This window comes from Apteryx mantelli, chromosome 22 (genome assembly GCF_036417845.1).
Source record: "Apteryx mantelli isolate bAptMan1 chromosome 22, bAptMan1.hap1, whole genome shotgun sequence".
NCBI classification, from domain to species: Eukaryota; Metazoa; Chordata; class Aves; order Apterygiformes; family Apterygidae; genus Apteryx; species Apteryx mantelli.
Window position 1 is genome coordinate 11,519,577 of NC_089999.1, and position 12,919 is coordinate 11,532,495.

Consider the following 12,919-nt stretch of genomic DNA (forward strand, 5'->3'; position numbering starts at 1 on the left):
TTAAATATCCCTGTATCTAAGGAATTATTAGGTGAAACAAAAATGATGCTTTTTAAATCACTATAAAAATTGGCTCCACCAGTCCTGGCCTGCAGAAGGACTCTCAGAAACAATCAGTTAGGTGTATGCCAGTTTTCACAGCCTTCCATCCCACGGGGACGAGGAATTCAATAGTGCCCTACATTTTTAATGCGTTGCAGCTTTTTTAATGTTTTTTACAAGAAATAAGGGGAAAGAATAAAAATGTTTAATTGCACAGGATTAGCAGAACAGGCAGCCTGTGTCCTGACCAGGATAAAATCTGTTTAAAAGACTCTTTCTAGTGGAGTAATTTCCCAGTTTCCTTTTCTGAATGTATTTGTGTAAAAGAATTTTGATTAGCACTTGCTTTTCCAATTCGTTGTTAGTCCAAGGAATCTCTAAGTAAACCCCACACTCAAAGTTAAGTGGTGAAAACTGACAGCTAATGTTACAAAAAGCAGTTAAATAGTTACTGGGCAGTAACTTAATTGCTTAAGTTGCCCTTAATTGCTTCTTTTTTTCTGCACTTAAGGAACCTATCTCCAGCAGACATGAAATCATATGATTTTGCTGCGCTTCTGAAATGTTTTGTAATAATGAGCATGTGACTTATCCAATTTAAGGAAAGTTCATGTGCTGTACACACATGCAGACCTCTTCCTCAGTTAATAAAATGAAGCCAAAGCAAATTGGCAGGGCCTTGAGAAGCAATGTGACTTTTTGTTCTTGCATCACCCTAAGAACATAACCTCAAGTTAATTTTTCTGAAACGTTGCTACTGTTCTCAGGCTTATCATTCCTTGTGCCATAAATAGGCAGATGAATGATGTTCAGCCTGTTGCATTTGTTTAAATTTGTTTCTTCTGTGGAAAACAAGGGAACAAACATGTGAAGCTGTGTATTTTATATGCTGGGAATTTAAGAGTTTGGGTAAGGGCAGAGAGCAGTGGTATTTAAAACCAACCTGTTGATTTGGAGTAAACGCAGCAGCTGGAATTCTCCCTTGCATGCAGCTGCGTATTGAACGGGAACAAAGGAAACTGAAAAGCTTTTACATCGCTTCAAAGGAATAGAAAAGCTTTTGTTACTCGCTCCTGACCCCGGGAAAGAAAAGCCATCTGCATGTAGCTAAGTTTTAGCACTTTTCCAGTGTGGCACCCAACTATTGTGCTATTACCTGTCCTATATTTAAACCATTTTGAGTTTACTCCAAGTTCCTGTTTCATTAGCCTCTGTTTATCCATATGTTCAATCTTAACTCTTTTTCTTTTTTTTTTTTTTTGGTTAAGTTAAAGTTGCATTTACCCACAAGACTGAAATGAGTCATTTGATGCCCTGAGAAAACAAATATAATTTTCCTGTGGTGAAAAAGGAGCCATGCTTTCATCTCTGGTTCTCTTGGCTTTCTTTTTTCCATTTTAGAGAGAGATAGAGCTCTAGATGAAGCTTTGCTTAACCTTATATCCCTTGCTCGCAGCTGTAGTAAAACTGGAGCCTGTTTTCTAATAAACAGTTGCACCAAGTCTTGTGACTGCACAGGCAAGCGACGTGACAGCCCAGGGGAGGGGTTCCCGGGCTATTTTGAGGGCTGCGCAGGAGCGAGGCCCGTCACATGCCGGCAAATGTGTCTGGCACACGGGGTCACGTCGCGGGGGAGAGAGGGCAGCCTGTGCTGAGTCAGGGAGCGCGTCGGCGCGCGGGGCCAGCGCTCTGGGCTGCTGCGGGGACGAGCTGCAGCCTCTCCGGGACACGGGGCAGGGCGGCACGACTTGCAGCATTGCAGTCCGGGTTGAGAAAAGCTAAATTTAGCAAAAGTAGGAAAGGGGAGAAGTGAAGTTTCAAAGCAACTGCATCATGTTTGAAAGCAGGAGAAATTGGTCCTGATAGGTAAAAGTAAACGTTTGGAAGCAGCTGGTCTCTGCAGTTCTTCAGGAATAACATGATACATATTCATGGCTTCTAATCAATTGAAGTGTGTAAGGGACTGTGCATATTGCATTTCTTATTTTAGCATATACACAAGACTAAATCAGAATTACTCTTTTCCCAGGGCGCTGGCACAGCCATTGGAGAACTGCCTCCATACTTTATGGCGAGGGCGGCCCGACTCTCTGGTGCTGAACCTGATGATGAAGAGTACCAGGAATTTGAGGAGATGCTGGAACATGCAGAGACTGCACAAGTAAGAACAGTGCAAAACAGCAGCGTTCATAAAGCACAGAGCAAACCAGAGGGAATAAATAACTGTTCCAATGAAATGGGGCATGGGCCAGAAATCAGTTGGTGTGCCTTCAGAGGGGACTTCCCAGGGGTGGGAAGAGATCCTCTGCTGGGTAGAGATACCTCTCATCGCACTAGGACAACGAGGTAGCTTCCTGAGGGACGTACAGCAGTGCAGCCAAAGTATTTGCTACAAATACTGTTTTGTTGTTTTGTTTTGTTTTAAAGTTCCAAGAACAGAACAACAAAGGTAGGGACAAAGTGGGCCAACAAATCGGTGATCAAGGAGGTGCTATAACAAACATGATTATAAAATAGCTGAATTTAAAACCTCCCTCAGCCAGGAGACAACTGTCAGCCAACTCATCCCCTTGAGATGACATTTACCTGCCTTGCCACTAGCAGCCTCTAGGACCAGAGCACAACCCATTCATCAGCCTGAGGAAACATATTTTTCCTGATGTGAAAATGCAGCCAAACTGCTCTGAATCCCTTTTGTTGTTCTTGTCACTTGTTTTCTTGATGGATTAAATGCTGCTTGCATTACAATGTATTTTGCAACCAATGCTGTATTTCAGTTAGATATTATTGTTGATAATTTTCATTCAGGTCAGGAGTTTGCATCTTCAGAAGCTATTGACAGTGTCTTAAAAGAAGTTAAACATTTTTTCCTCAAGCTTTTTGCCACTGAATTTCTCTTCTATATTTTTCTTTCTTAACTCCTGTTTTGTCTACCAAAACCAAAGTGGGTCATGAGACTGCTATGAAAAAAACAGCAGATGCTATTTACCAGCAAAGCTATCTTTTAACATACCTAACTCCTGCCAGGGTGTTTTCTTGATACAAATAAATATTTCTATTTTTTTTGGCACTGTCTCAAAAAAATAGATGAAGCTTCTCCAGGAAAGAAAGCAGTTTGTTTGGAAATATTTGGTGCAATCTGGTAATACAGCAATACTAATACTATAGTAATACTAATACTAAACCCTGTGTTTCATGAGAACCTACCAGATAGTCCCTAGGGGTTTTTTGCTATGGTAAATAGTAAATTATCCTCTAAATCTTTAAAGATGCAGTGGCAAAAAAAAAAAAAAGCTTTGATCTTTGCCCTATTGCCAATATTTGTTTTGCAAAATAATCCCTAACTGTATAAAAATAAAGTCCCAATAAAAAGTACACAAAACCAATCAAATACCTGGCTTGAGAGCTGAAATGCTAGCTCTGTTCACTGAAACTCTCCCAGCAAATTATCTGCATGTAAAGCGCTGGGAGCAGCCAGAGGTGGTTTCTGTAATGCACAAAAGATTCTTGAGCAGAAAGTTTTTGCTAGAGAGCATCTGTCAGGACAGGCCAAAACTTTATAGCTAACTGTATTGATTGTCCTTAGTAAACAAATGCTGTTGTGTAATTAATTAAGAAACACAACGATGTTATTTACCAGTACTTTTGATTTTATTCTCTTGGCAACTGAATTTGGATTTGAAACATGTTGTTTTGTGGATGGATGGCCAGAAAAAATCCCTTTAAACTACACTTGTGGTTTGGTTTCTATAAAACCCTCTTAACATGAGGCTTTGACAATCTGATTAAATTGTATTGCACTCATAAAACTGACAGTTCAGTTTTTTCCACTTGTGAATATGACTTCCTTCTTGCTTTTGGCTTCTATCATGTTTTTGCTAGATATCTGTGGGAGACAGGCTTGCCTTTTCCTATGACCTTGAGTAAATCCCAGCATCAGAAGCATAGCTTATCACTATTTGTTCTGTAATTGCTACTTCATGACGAGTTATAAAGTCTATTTTTAAATTGCTTAATAACGATTTTCATTACCTACATCAGCATCTCCCACTCTCCAGAAATGCAAGTGTTCTGCTTAAGAAAATGGGGGACGTGTCAAGCGTCTTATGCCACGGAGACTACTACAAGCGTTTGACGTCAAATAATAGAAGGCCTTCTTTCAGTATAAAGGTCTCGCTTCATCCTGTGCTTTTGAAAAGCCTGAGTTTGGGTGTGTTAGATTTTGAAGAATAGCTTCCCTCTCTACTTCGCCTGAGCTGCTCTATGCCTACAAGGCAAAGCCGAATGGCTTGACATTGCTGCGTGTGTTTTGTTTAGAAAGCTTGTTGCTGCTGTTTCTCAAAAACAATGGTAATTTTGAGAAACAGATGAGGATCTTGTATGGTGAGAATAGACTCTGAATGTAACATCTAGCCCAAATGATCTGCGAGGGGGAATGTGCTTGCTAGTTCGGCAATTAAAAAAAAGGGGGGGATGGAATTAGAAGGACTAAACAGCTTAAAGGATTAGTGTCCCATTCAAAATTGCACTAAGTAAAATATTATTTACTTTGAAGAGTCTGTCGAGGGTTATTCTGTCATAAATTGCAAGTCTAAGTGACCTGTCCCCTTGAGTTAGGTTTGGCGAAAACCCATCAGCCTGCAGATGACGGGCCCAGCCTGTCGCGTTTGCCATCAGCATCCTTTGGAGAAAGCCCCTCATCTTAGAGGAGCCCTCGCCGCTCCTGGGAGCGTGCGTGTGTGCCGCGAGCTGGGCTCCGCTGCGGGAAGGGAGCTTCCGAGCGGCTCTGGCCTCCCGGCTCGTCTCGTTAAAGCGAGCGGCTTTACCCCAGAGAAGCAGTGTGGGCTGCACGCCGGGCGCTTTGCTCCCCCGAGCTCCGCACAACGCAGAGCCCGGCAATGCTGTAGGAGCCCAGCAGCTCGGGCTGATCTGTTACTGCTTAGCCCAGTGCTTAAAAACGATGGATGCTTTAAATGGTATCTCCGTCGCTGTTGCTTCTCCGCTAGTCCAATTGCAGAGCGCTGGCATTTTTTCTCGGAGCTCCCCTTTCTCAGTGACGGGCAGTATCTCTAGTGCAACTGTTCAAACCAACCTCGCAATTAGGGGAAGTGAATCTACTACTTAGTGCTAGAGCAGCACTTTGGTAATAACACAGTGCGAGCATAGTTCTGTGCCGTTCCATGCCTGCACACGCGCATGTGCAGGGACTCTGCTTTTTGCCAGTTTAATAGTTGCTGATTGTTAAGTATTTTCTCATCTCCGTGTCTTTTTTTCTGTCATGCTGAAACTCTTAAAGCTGACAGAGGTTTCTGGTGAAAATGCAGCTTGCTGCCAGCTTTCCTCATGGTACTTGGTGATAATGTGCAATGCGTGGGCCCGGGCTGTATCGTGGTGCTCTTTACTAAGAGGAGGAAGTAAGCAGTGTCTTTGCTGTATATCTAATCCTTAATGACTGTAAGTGTTTGGATTCGTTTAGTGGCATATATTTAAGAACTAATGATTTACACATCGGGCTCTGCTTCTGTGCAGGGTTGTTGCAGCCAGATTTCCCTGCGAAAATATTTTCTAGTTGCCTGTGTTACTATCAGTTTACTGCTGTTTGTTTACTTTCCAAGTTGTGTCCTAGCCTTCCTTTGAAAGAATACACACTGGGAAAAGGGTTAAATCCATGCAAAGCCGCGATGCAGCCGGACCCGTTTGTAGATGATTGAGTGCCATCTGCACACTGAATGTCAGTTGTTGCTGGGACCTGTTTTTGACTCCACTGAACCTTTACTGGTTGTGGTTTGTCTGGCCATCACATGACTTCTCTGAAAATTCCCCCTCCCCTCCATTTCCAGTAAACTGTTTGAACAGGAGTGACTCAGACTGAAACCAGCTTCCCTGTAACCACAGGGCTTGTTAAAGAATTTGTCAACGTGGACTCAAGAGGGTTTGCATTAAGCTAAGCTGCAACTGCGTCGGTTTGCATTGCGTCAGGACTTCCACCGAGCGACTTCCTGCTCCGAGGGCCGGCTCCCTGCCAGCAAGGGGTTAAACTGATGAACCTGGCGATAGCGAGAGCTGGGCGCAGGCTAAGCCCATCTTTCTAGCCGTGCTGAACGGTCTTGCGCCTCGAGCGGGATCGCTTTCCCACGTCTCGACGTGGGGCTTTTCCTTGCCGAAGCGGAGCAAAGTATGCCACCACACCCAGGCACGGCTCCTCTGAGACCCAGCGCTGTTCTGACACGACGCCCTGACCTCATCCGAGTGGAATGATGAGCCTCGACTAATCAGCGAAATGTTACTTAATTAGCAGGGTAAAATACGGTGGCCAAAGTGGATCTCTCCCATAACTAAACTAATAATTAATATCTGATAAGTTCCTGCTTGGAGAGGTTTCCCTGGCTGCTGCCTTGTCAGATCAAAAGGTTTTAAGAGTATTCTTCAGAAGAAAAAAAGAAGTTAAAGTAGACCACAAGCCAGGTTTTCACGAAGCAGTTACAAAAATGGAAGTGGCAAAGTGGCACATACAATAAATGGAAAACCTTGACTTCTTTTTTTTTTTTCTTTTTCCTCCTTTCCCAGAAATAACTTGTTGAAACTCAGCATCAAATTCTGTTCGTAACTTTTCTTGCTCAGTCTTCCAGTCACCCCCCTTCCTCATCAGCTTCCTCTCTTTATTAATTGTGCTGCGCGAGGCGGAGGTGGCTGGTGCTGGGGCTAGGCTGCCCGACGGGCGGCCACCAGGAGGCTTGTCTGCACGCTCTGCCTCCCTGCGGTTTGAGGCGTGGGTTCGTTCATATGTGTCGGGGAGGCTTCTTGCCTTTATATCGCGGCCCATGATTAAATGTAAATTCAAAACTAATCGAGTCCCCAAGCTTCACTTCACAACGTTTCTGTGAATTATGTAGCTTGAGAGTGAAATAGCAAATGGGTAGCGAACTAATAGTAAAATGTGGTTTTTTTGACAGCCTGTGTAATAAGCAGTGAGTATACTGAATGTGAGCTTCGTTTTAAATAGTTCACTGAAATTTGTGAATTGAAATCGTTCTCCTAAGCTTTGGAATGGGTCGATGAGTGCTTCAAATATGGGAACTGTTATTAGAGAGGACTTTCTGGGAAGAGGGGTAGCAAAGAGTTAACGTAGCCGGCAGGTTGACAATAGGAGCTATGAGTAACAACTGTGCAAGCCGCCTCCGTGCTGGATTTCTTTGGACACCGGCACCAGGCTGGGGCAGCCCTGTGCCTGCATTGTTCTATTCATTTGCACACCTGCGTGCAGATAAGGAAGAAAACAGCAACGAGCGTTACGTTACGTTTGCTAATGGTAATCTGGAGATGACTTTTTCACATTCTCCTTTGAAATGTTCTTTGTGATGCATCTGTTCGCTAAAACTCCTTTTCAAGGACCTGTGCGTTTTTTAATCTGCACTGTGGAAGCACATAACTTACTACTAAGAGAGACACCAAAGAAATCTGCATTATTTTGTAATATTCTTGCTTAGCATCGGGATATTAGCTCAGAGGAATTTGTTCAGTAACACAGCTCTCACTTTGAAACAAATATAATCCTTTTTAGAAGGAATCCCACCAAGCTAATTGGAGACCTTGCAAGCTGCTTTTGCGTTGCAGTTGTGGAGGAGCAGTCGGTTGAATTCTGCCTACTTGGTATTTCATTGTTACAATGTTAGATGGGAGGTTTTTCCTGATTGTGATCCCTACGGAAAAAAATCAGTAGCTACTCCATAAACCTCTATATCTTAAGTGAAGTTTTCCGGGAAGTTTGTATCTGAAAAAAGTTAAGAATGGCCTGTTTCATGTTTGCTTAGGAATAAATCTGTGTTGTTTCTCCCATGTCTCTACATAGGGCCATTCCGAAATATTCGGATTAATCTCACAATTTAGCTATCATTGCATGGGTGGGTATATACAAGATTTTTTTTGTCTTTATGTATATGGAAGGATAAGTTGCCAGATGATTGTACTGTACTTCAGGAAAAGTAGCTTCTAAAAGACGTTTGGCTTAGAATGTTTCAGGAAGATAAAGGATAAATTAAAGATCGAAAAACTGTAAAATTAAGAACTCCCCAGTGTTCTGAGAAAGACAAATTACCCAGAGCCTAGGTCAGATAAGCTGTTTCAGGAATATTTTTTCAGGTGAAGCCTTAATAACTGATAGAAATTTAATTCTGGTATCATAATCAAGAAAATGACTTTTTTTTTTTTTTTTTTTTTCTTGCTCCAGACACTGTTTAAATACCTCTTGGTTGTACAAGAGTCTGGTATGCAGACCACTTCTCTAAGTTGTCTGGGAACCTCTGCTACTTCCCAGGGAGAAGAAGCAAGAGGTATGCTTAGCTTTGCACATCTTCTGCTGGCTAGGCTGAGTTGGAAGGCGTGTGTGTGTAAAAAGATTTGTCAGCTGTGTAAGAAATCGCTCACTTTTATTTTATGCAAGTGTTTTTCTTGTGTGTGAGTTTTCTTCCTCACCTTGTTTCTGAGTTCCTTGCAGAGCAGCAGTATATTCTGTTCAGTGCTGGTGAGTTTGGCTCCGCTTTGTCAGGGATTCACGTGGTCATTATATTTGTCTGGTTATTGAAAATTGCTGCCTTTCTTGATGCCAGTGGCTAAAGCAAAGTAATAACTTGCTTCATTCCAGCCACCATGACCCTCCCTTGCAATATCTGGATCTTAAACCCCAGCAAAGTTCATTATTTGAAATGGATAAAAAACTGACGACATCCTGGAGTTGCAAGTCGAGCCACTGTAACTAGATCAGCAGACCTGTGACCACGGTAACTAATTGCTGCTGTAGCTTTGAGATAAATGAGCACTCGCTGTGCAGTTGCAATGGTATTTTAGGCAGCCGGCACATTGTTGGATGAAATGCCAGCATACGTTGTCAGCTTCAGAAGCAAAGGCTGCAGAGGTCAGCTTCTGATGTGTGGGAACCAGGGTGATATAGGTGGTGGTTCTACTTCATTCTTCTCTCTATAGGTGGCTGCTACTATCTTGTGTGGAGCTGTGGAATCACAGAATAATTCAGGTTAAAAGGGACCTCAGGCATCCTTTAGCCCCGCTTTTTGCTCAGCGTGGGCTCAGCTATGAGATCCAGTCAGGTTGCTCAGGGCTTTATCCAGTCTGGTCTTGAAAACCTCCAAGGATGGAGGCTGCACAACCTCTCTGGGCAACCTGAGTGGCCTTGTGGTCTTCCTTGATGTGCCAAACTCGCAACAGTCTCCGTGAAGCAGACTGCAGGATCTACTCACTGCCAGATCTCCTGCAAGATATGACTAGACAGTAGTTCTTTAGCAAAGAGAGGAAAAATAAGTTTTATTTCCTGCTTTCATACAGCGATATAAATTTGTAAAGTGTCAAAGGGGACACGTTGCTTCATGCTACTGTACAGATCTGAGATGAGGAGTATCACAGTAGAGCCTAGAGGTGGCAGGGGATGTGGTAAAAGGGCTACTGCTCTATAGGACAGATCTGATAAGACTCTGAAATGACATGTTCCTTCCTCTTCCTTCAAACTGTTTCCTTTAATTGTGTCTTATTCTTTGCAAAATTTCTTTATGCTTAAAGTGAGAAGCAAAAGGACTTTTTTTTTTTAAATTTATAAGTGTGAGAGCTTCAGTTCTAGCTGGGGAAAATGCCAGCATTAAGTTTGAGAGTCCCTACTAACTCTTTGAGCTCTATAGCATGTGTTCAGTTTGATATGTCACTTCCAAATCCAGACAGGGTGTTGCATTGTAACTATCTAAAAGCTTGGAAGTAAAGTTCTTGAGATGGAGTTTATTCTGAAAATTTATTTAATGGTTCTTCCCCTAAAGTCCTGGAGAGAGAGCGGAGTGAGGGAAATAAGATGTTCTTACATTGGTGCAATTGGATGATGAAATGAGGAAAATACCTGAAAGTTCCTACTGCTAAAATTCTACTTAATCAAGAGCTGATCAACTTGCATCCTCCTGATGTTAATGAGAGGTCTTATTTACCATGTAATGGATTCTTTACTAGGGAGTTTCACTTTTTTTTTTTTTTTTTTTTTTAAGTCAAAGACAGGTTAAAATGACATGGTGGTCAGGGAAAGAAAAGCTTGCTATTGGAAGGAAGACTTCACTCTGTTAAGCTCTGCTTCACTGCAAATTGTAATGGACTAAACTGCACTCTGCTCTAGCTATGGCTTCTCAAGTCTTTCTTTTCTAAGAGCAGTTTTAAAATTTGATTATGAGGACAATAGGTTTAACTGCGCTTTCCGTGGAAGAACTTCCTTTTTTCTAACAGAAGAGCTAAGTTTAGTTACTCATACGTCTGAGTTTACAAAGTCCCCAAGTTAAGCATCTTTTCCATTATCTCTGTGGATGGCAGCATCACCCACCCCCTGACATGCCGGCAGCCTCAAGATTTTGAACATGAACAAATGTGGAAGTAAGTCTGCATTTCCTTCAACAACCTGTATTCAGTATCCTTGTCCTACACAAGGCTAGCAGAAGAATTCACCTGTATATTGAATATCTGATGGACTTGGGATTTGTATGTAGTACCTACTGTATGGTCATCCTTTGCTACAAATATTCTGAATAATGCTTTGAAATCTTGTTGGCTTTAAGTCCTCAAGTCTTTGACATAACCTGTGTCATAAGGTTTTGTAGGAGCTGCTCTCTTTTGTCATTCCACTATGCTTCAGTAAGGCTGGAGAAGTCAAGGTCCCCTTTCATTGCTGTTCGTTCTAGTTCATGTTGTACTTTCTAAAAGTGGATTTTCCTTTTCAACAGTGGACATACATTTCACTCAGCTTTCCTGTATGATTACCTTATTTCTTTTCCAGAATTTAATGTCTCAGAAAACCCAGGTTTCTTGTGAAGTGAAATTTATTTCCTTCCCAAACTTAGAATTTGAGCCATCCCTCTTAATCTGGAATATCTGTCCTGTGTCCTTCATATATAAATGCCTTTCTTTTATCCAGCTTTGTTGCTTGCTTGGATCTGCCACTTCCTTAGCTGCTTTGAAAAATGCTTGAAAACCATTTTTCACTGTGTGTTTTAACAGCCTGGTTTCCCCAAGCGTAGGGCCTTTCTTTCCCAGACTTTCTAGTGATAAAGTTTAAACCTTCTCTCTCAACCCCTCCTCTCTCCCGGCATCAAGATGGAAATTCCCCCTTTTAGTTTGCCCTTTTTTTGCATTAAACTGGAAGGGTTTTCTTTAGAAAGTCAGAACAGCGATCCAGGGCCACAGCCCTTTCCATACACACTTAGATGTTGAGAGTCGTTGCTGCTGAAGGCGTGGGAGGTGGGTACCACTGTGCACCACTATCGGACTCTTTCTGTTCGCCACTTACTCGACCCTTACCTGACTCGTGAGATCTGTCACCTTTATGTCATGCAGGAGAGGTCTGAAATGGTTTCTTTGGTCACTGAGTAATGAACTGTTTGCAGTGATAGGCAATGACTATCAATTGTGTCTTCATCTCAGTTCTTCTCATCTTAACTATAGGTTGCTGTGTTGACCATTAAACATTGCTGCTGCCCTGCTGCTTTCTTAGCATGTATGTTGTAGCCTATCAGCCTATAGGTAGCTATCTGACTTCTTTAAAACTGCTCTTCTGCAGTTAATATGTTATTTCAATGAGTTAATAATTCTTCCCAGTCCTCTGAAATTCTAGAATTCGTTGCCTGACCACAAATGGTCATTCTCCCATAAGCTGTGTTTGATTCCATTGTGTTGTAATAGAAAGCCAGAAGAAGCAAAATATTGTGCAGCTCATTTTTAACATAACTCAGATTTTTACATAAAAAGGGGCACTGTCTTTGTAGGCAGCTTTTTAAATGTTAAGGAATTTATAATTTTAATAGACAGTAGTTTAATATGTTGTCTTCAGGCTTTGGGGAAAAAACGTTCTCCTGCTCAGATTATTATTCAGATAATTTAATGTTGTTTCTGGTAAGAAATTAATATTATAATATAATATGAACTGTGCTCAAATCTTGAAGGTTTGTCCACTTCTGTTTCCATACAAGTTACACACTCGCATCGGGGTGTCTGACACTAGGATGAATCCTACCTATCTCTACAGCAGCTTTGGTATTCTCATTTTTTGTAGAGTACCGGTTCCGTCAAGGTGCAACACATTCACTTCAGATCTCAGTTTCTCTTTTCCTTCTTCTTTTTTTTTTTTAATGTTCATTCACGATTCTGTTTTTTTGTTAGAGTAACAAATTCTGCATAATCCCTCTCAATCCGTTTCCAAAAACCTCTTTTGAAGCTCTGAAGGCTGACGTCTGCTAGGTAATTAATGTCCTGCCTGAGCATTTGCCTCAGTACTTGCATCACTGACTTCCTCCTGACCCTGCGCTCCGGCCCTGTCTGTTCTCGCTAGTAGAGCGCACATGTGCTATGAACTCCGGGCTGAATTTAGTCTCGTTCTTATCTGTTCTCTCCCCGTCGTTGCTGCCCTTCCTCTTGGCACTATATCCAGTAATTACCGGGGAGGCTGCAGTACATTCGTAAAGCACTCGAAATATTTGCACCAGAAATAAAATCTGGTAGCTGCAAGAAAAGGTTTTTGTGGGCCTCACATCAATCTAGCTGTGGGTCGTATCTGCCAGGGGCTGACAGCGCTCAGCACTGCTGCGTGCACGGAGGAATGGGTGTGTGATCGGCACTCGGAGCTTGCTTGATGCTCCTAATAAATGGTTGCGACTTCATGTTAGAAAATAAGCTGTGATATTACATAATCCTTATAGGCCCATCTGTGCAGTCTTTAAAGAAAATAGCTTCTGCTGAAGCCTCAGGGATTGTTTCTTTGAGGACTACAGGATTCGGTCCAACGCTGACTGTTCAGCTCTCCTTGGTAACCTTCGACTAGTTGTTTGCTGTGGATCTCTCAACACTCTGT

The 12,919-nt window shown here is 42.2% G+C and overlaps 1 protein-coding gene across 5 annotated transcripts in view; it reads left to right on the plus strand.

The window, feature by feature from the left end:
- Positions 1–12,919, plus strand: part of VMP1 (vacuole membrane protein 1) — a 69,639-nt gene that overhangs the window by 32,839 nt on the left and 23,881 nt on the right. For all 5 annotated transcript variants that reach the window (XM_067309454.1, XM_067309456.1, XM_067309459.1 and 2 more), the window contains one exon: positions 2,072–2,203. In XM_067309454.1, the coding sequence (XP_067165555.1) occupies positions 2,072–2,203 (132 nt within the window). The remainder of the gene's footprint in view (positions 1–2,071; positions 2,204–12,919) is intronic.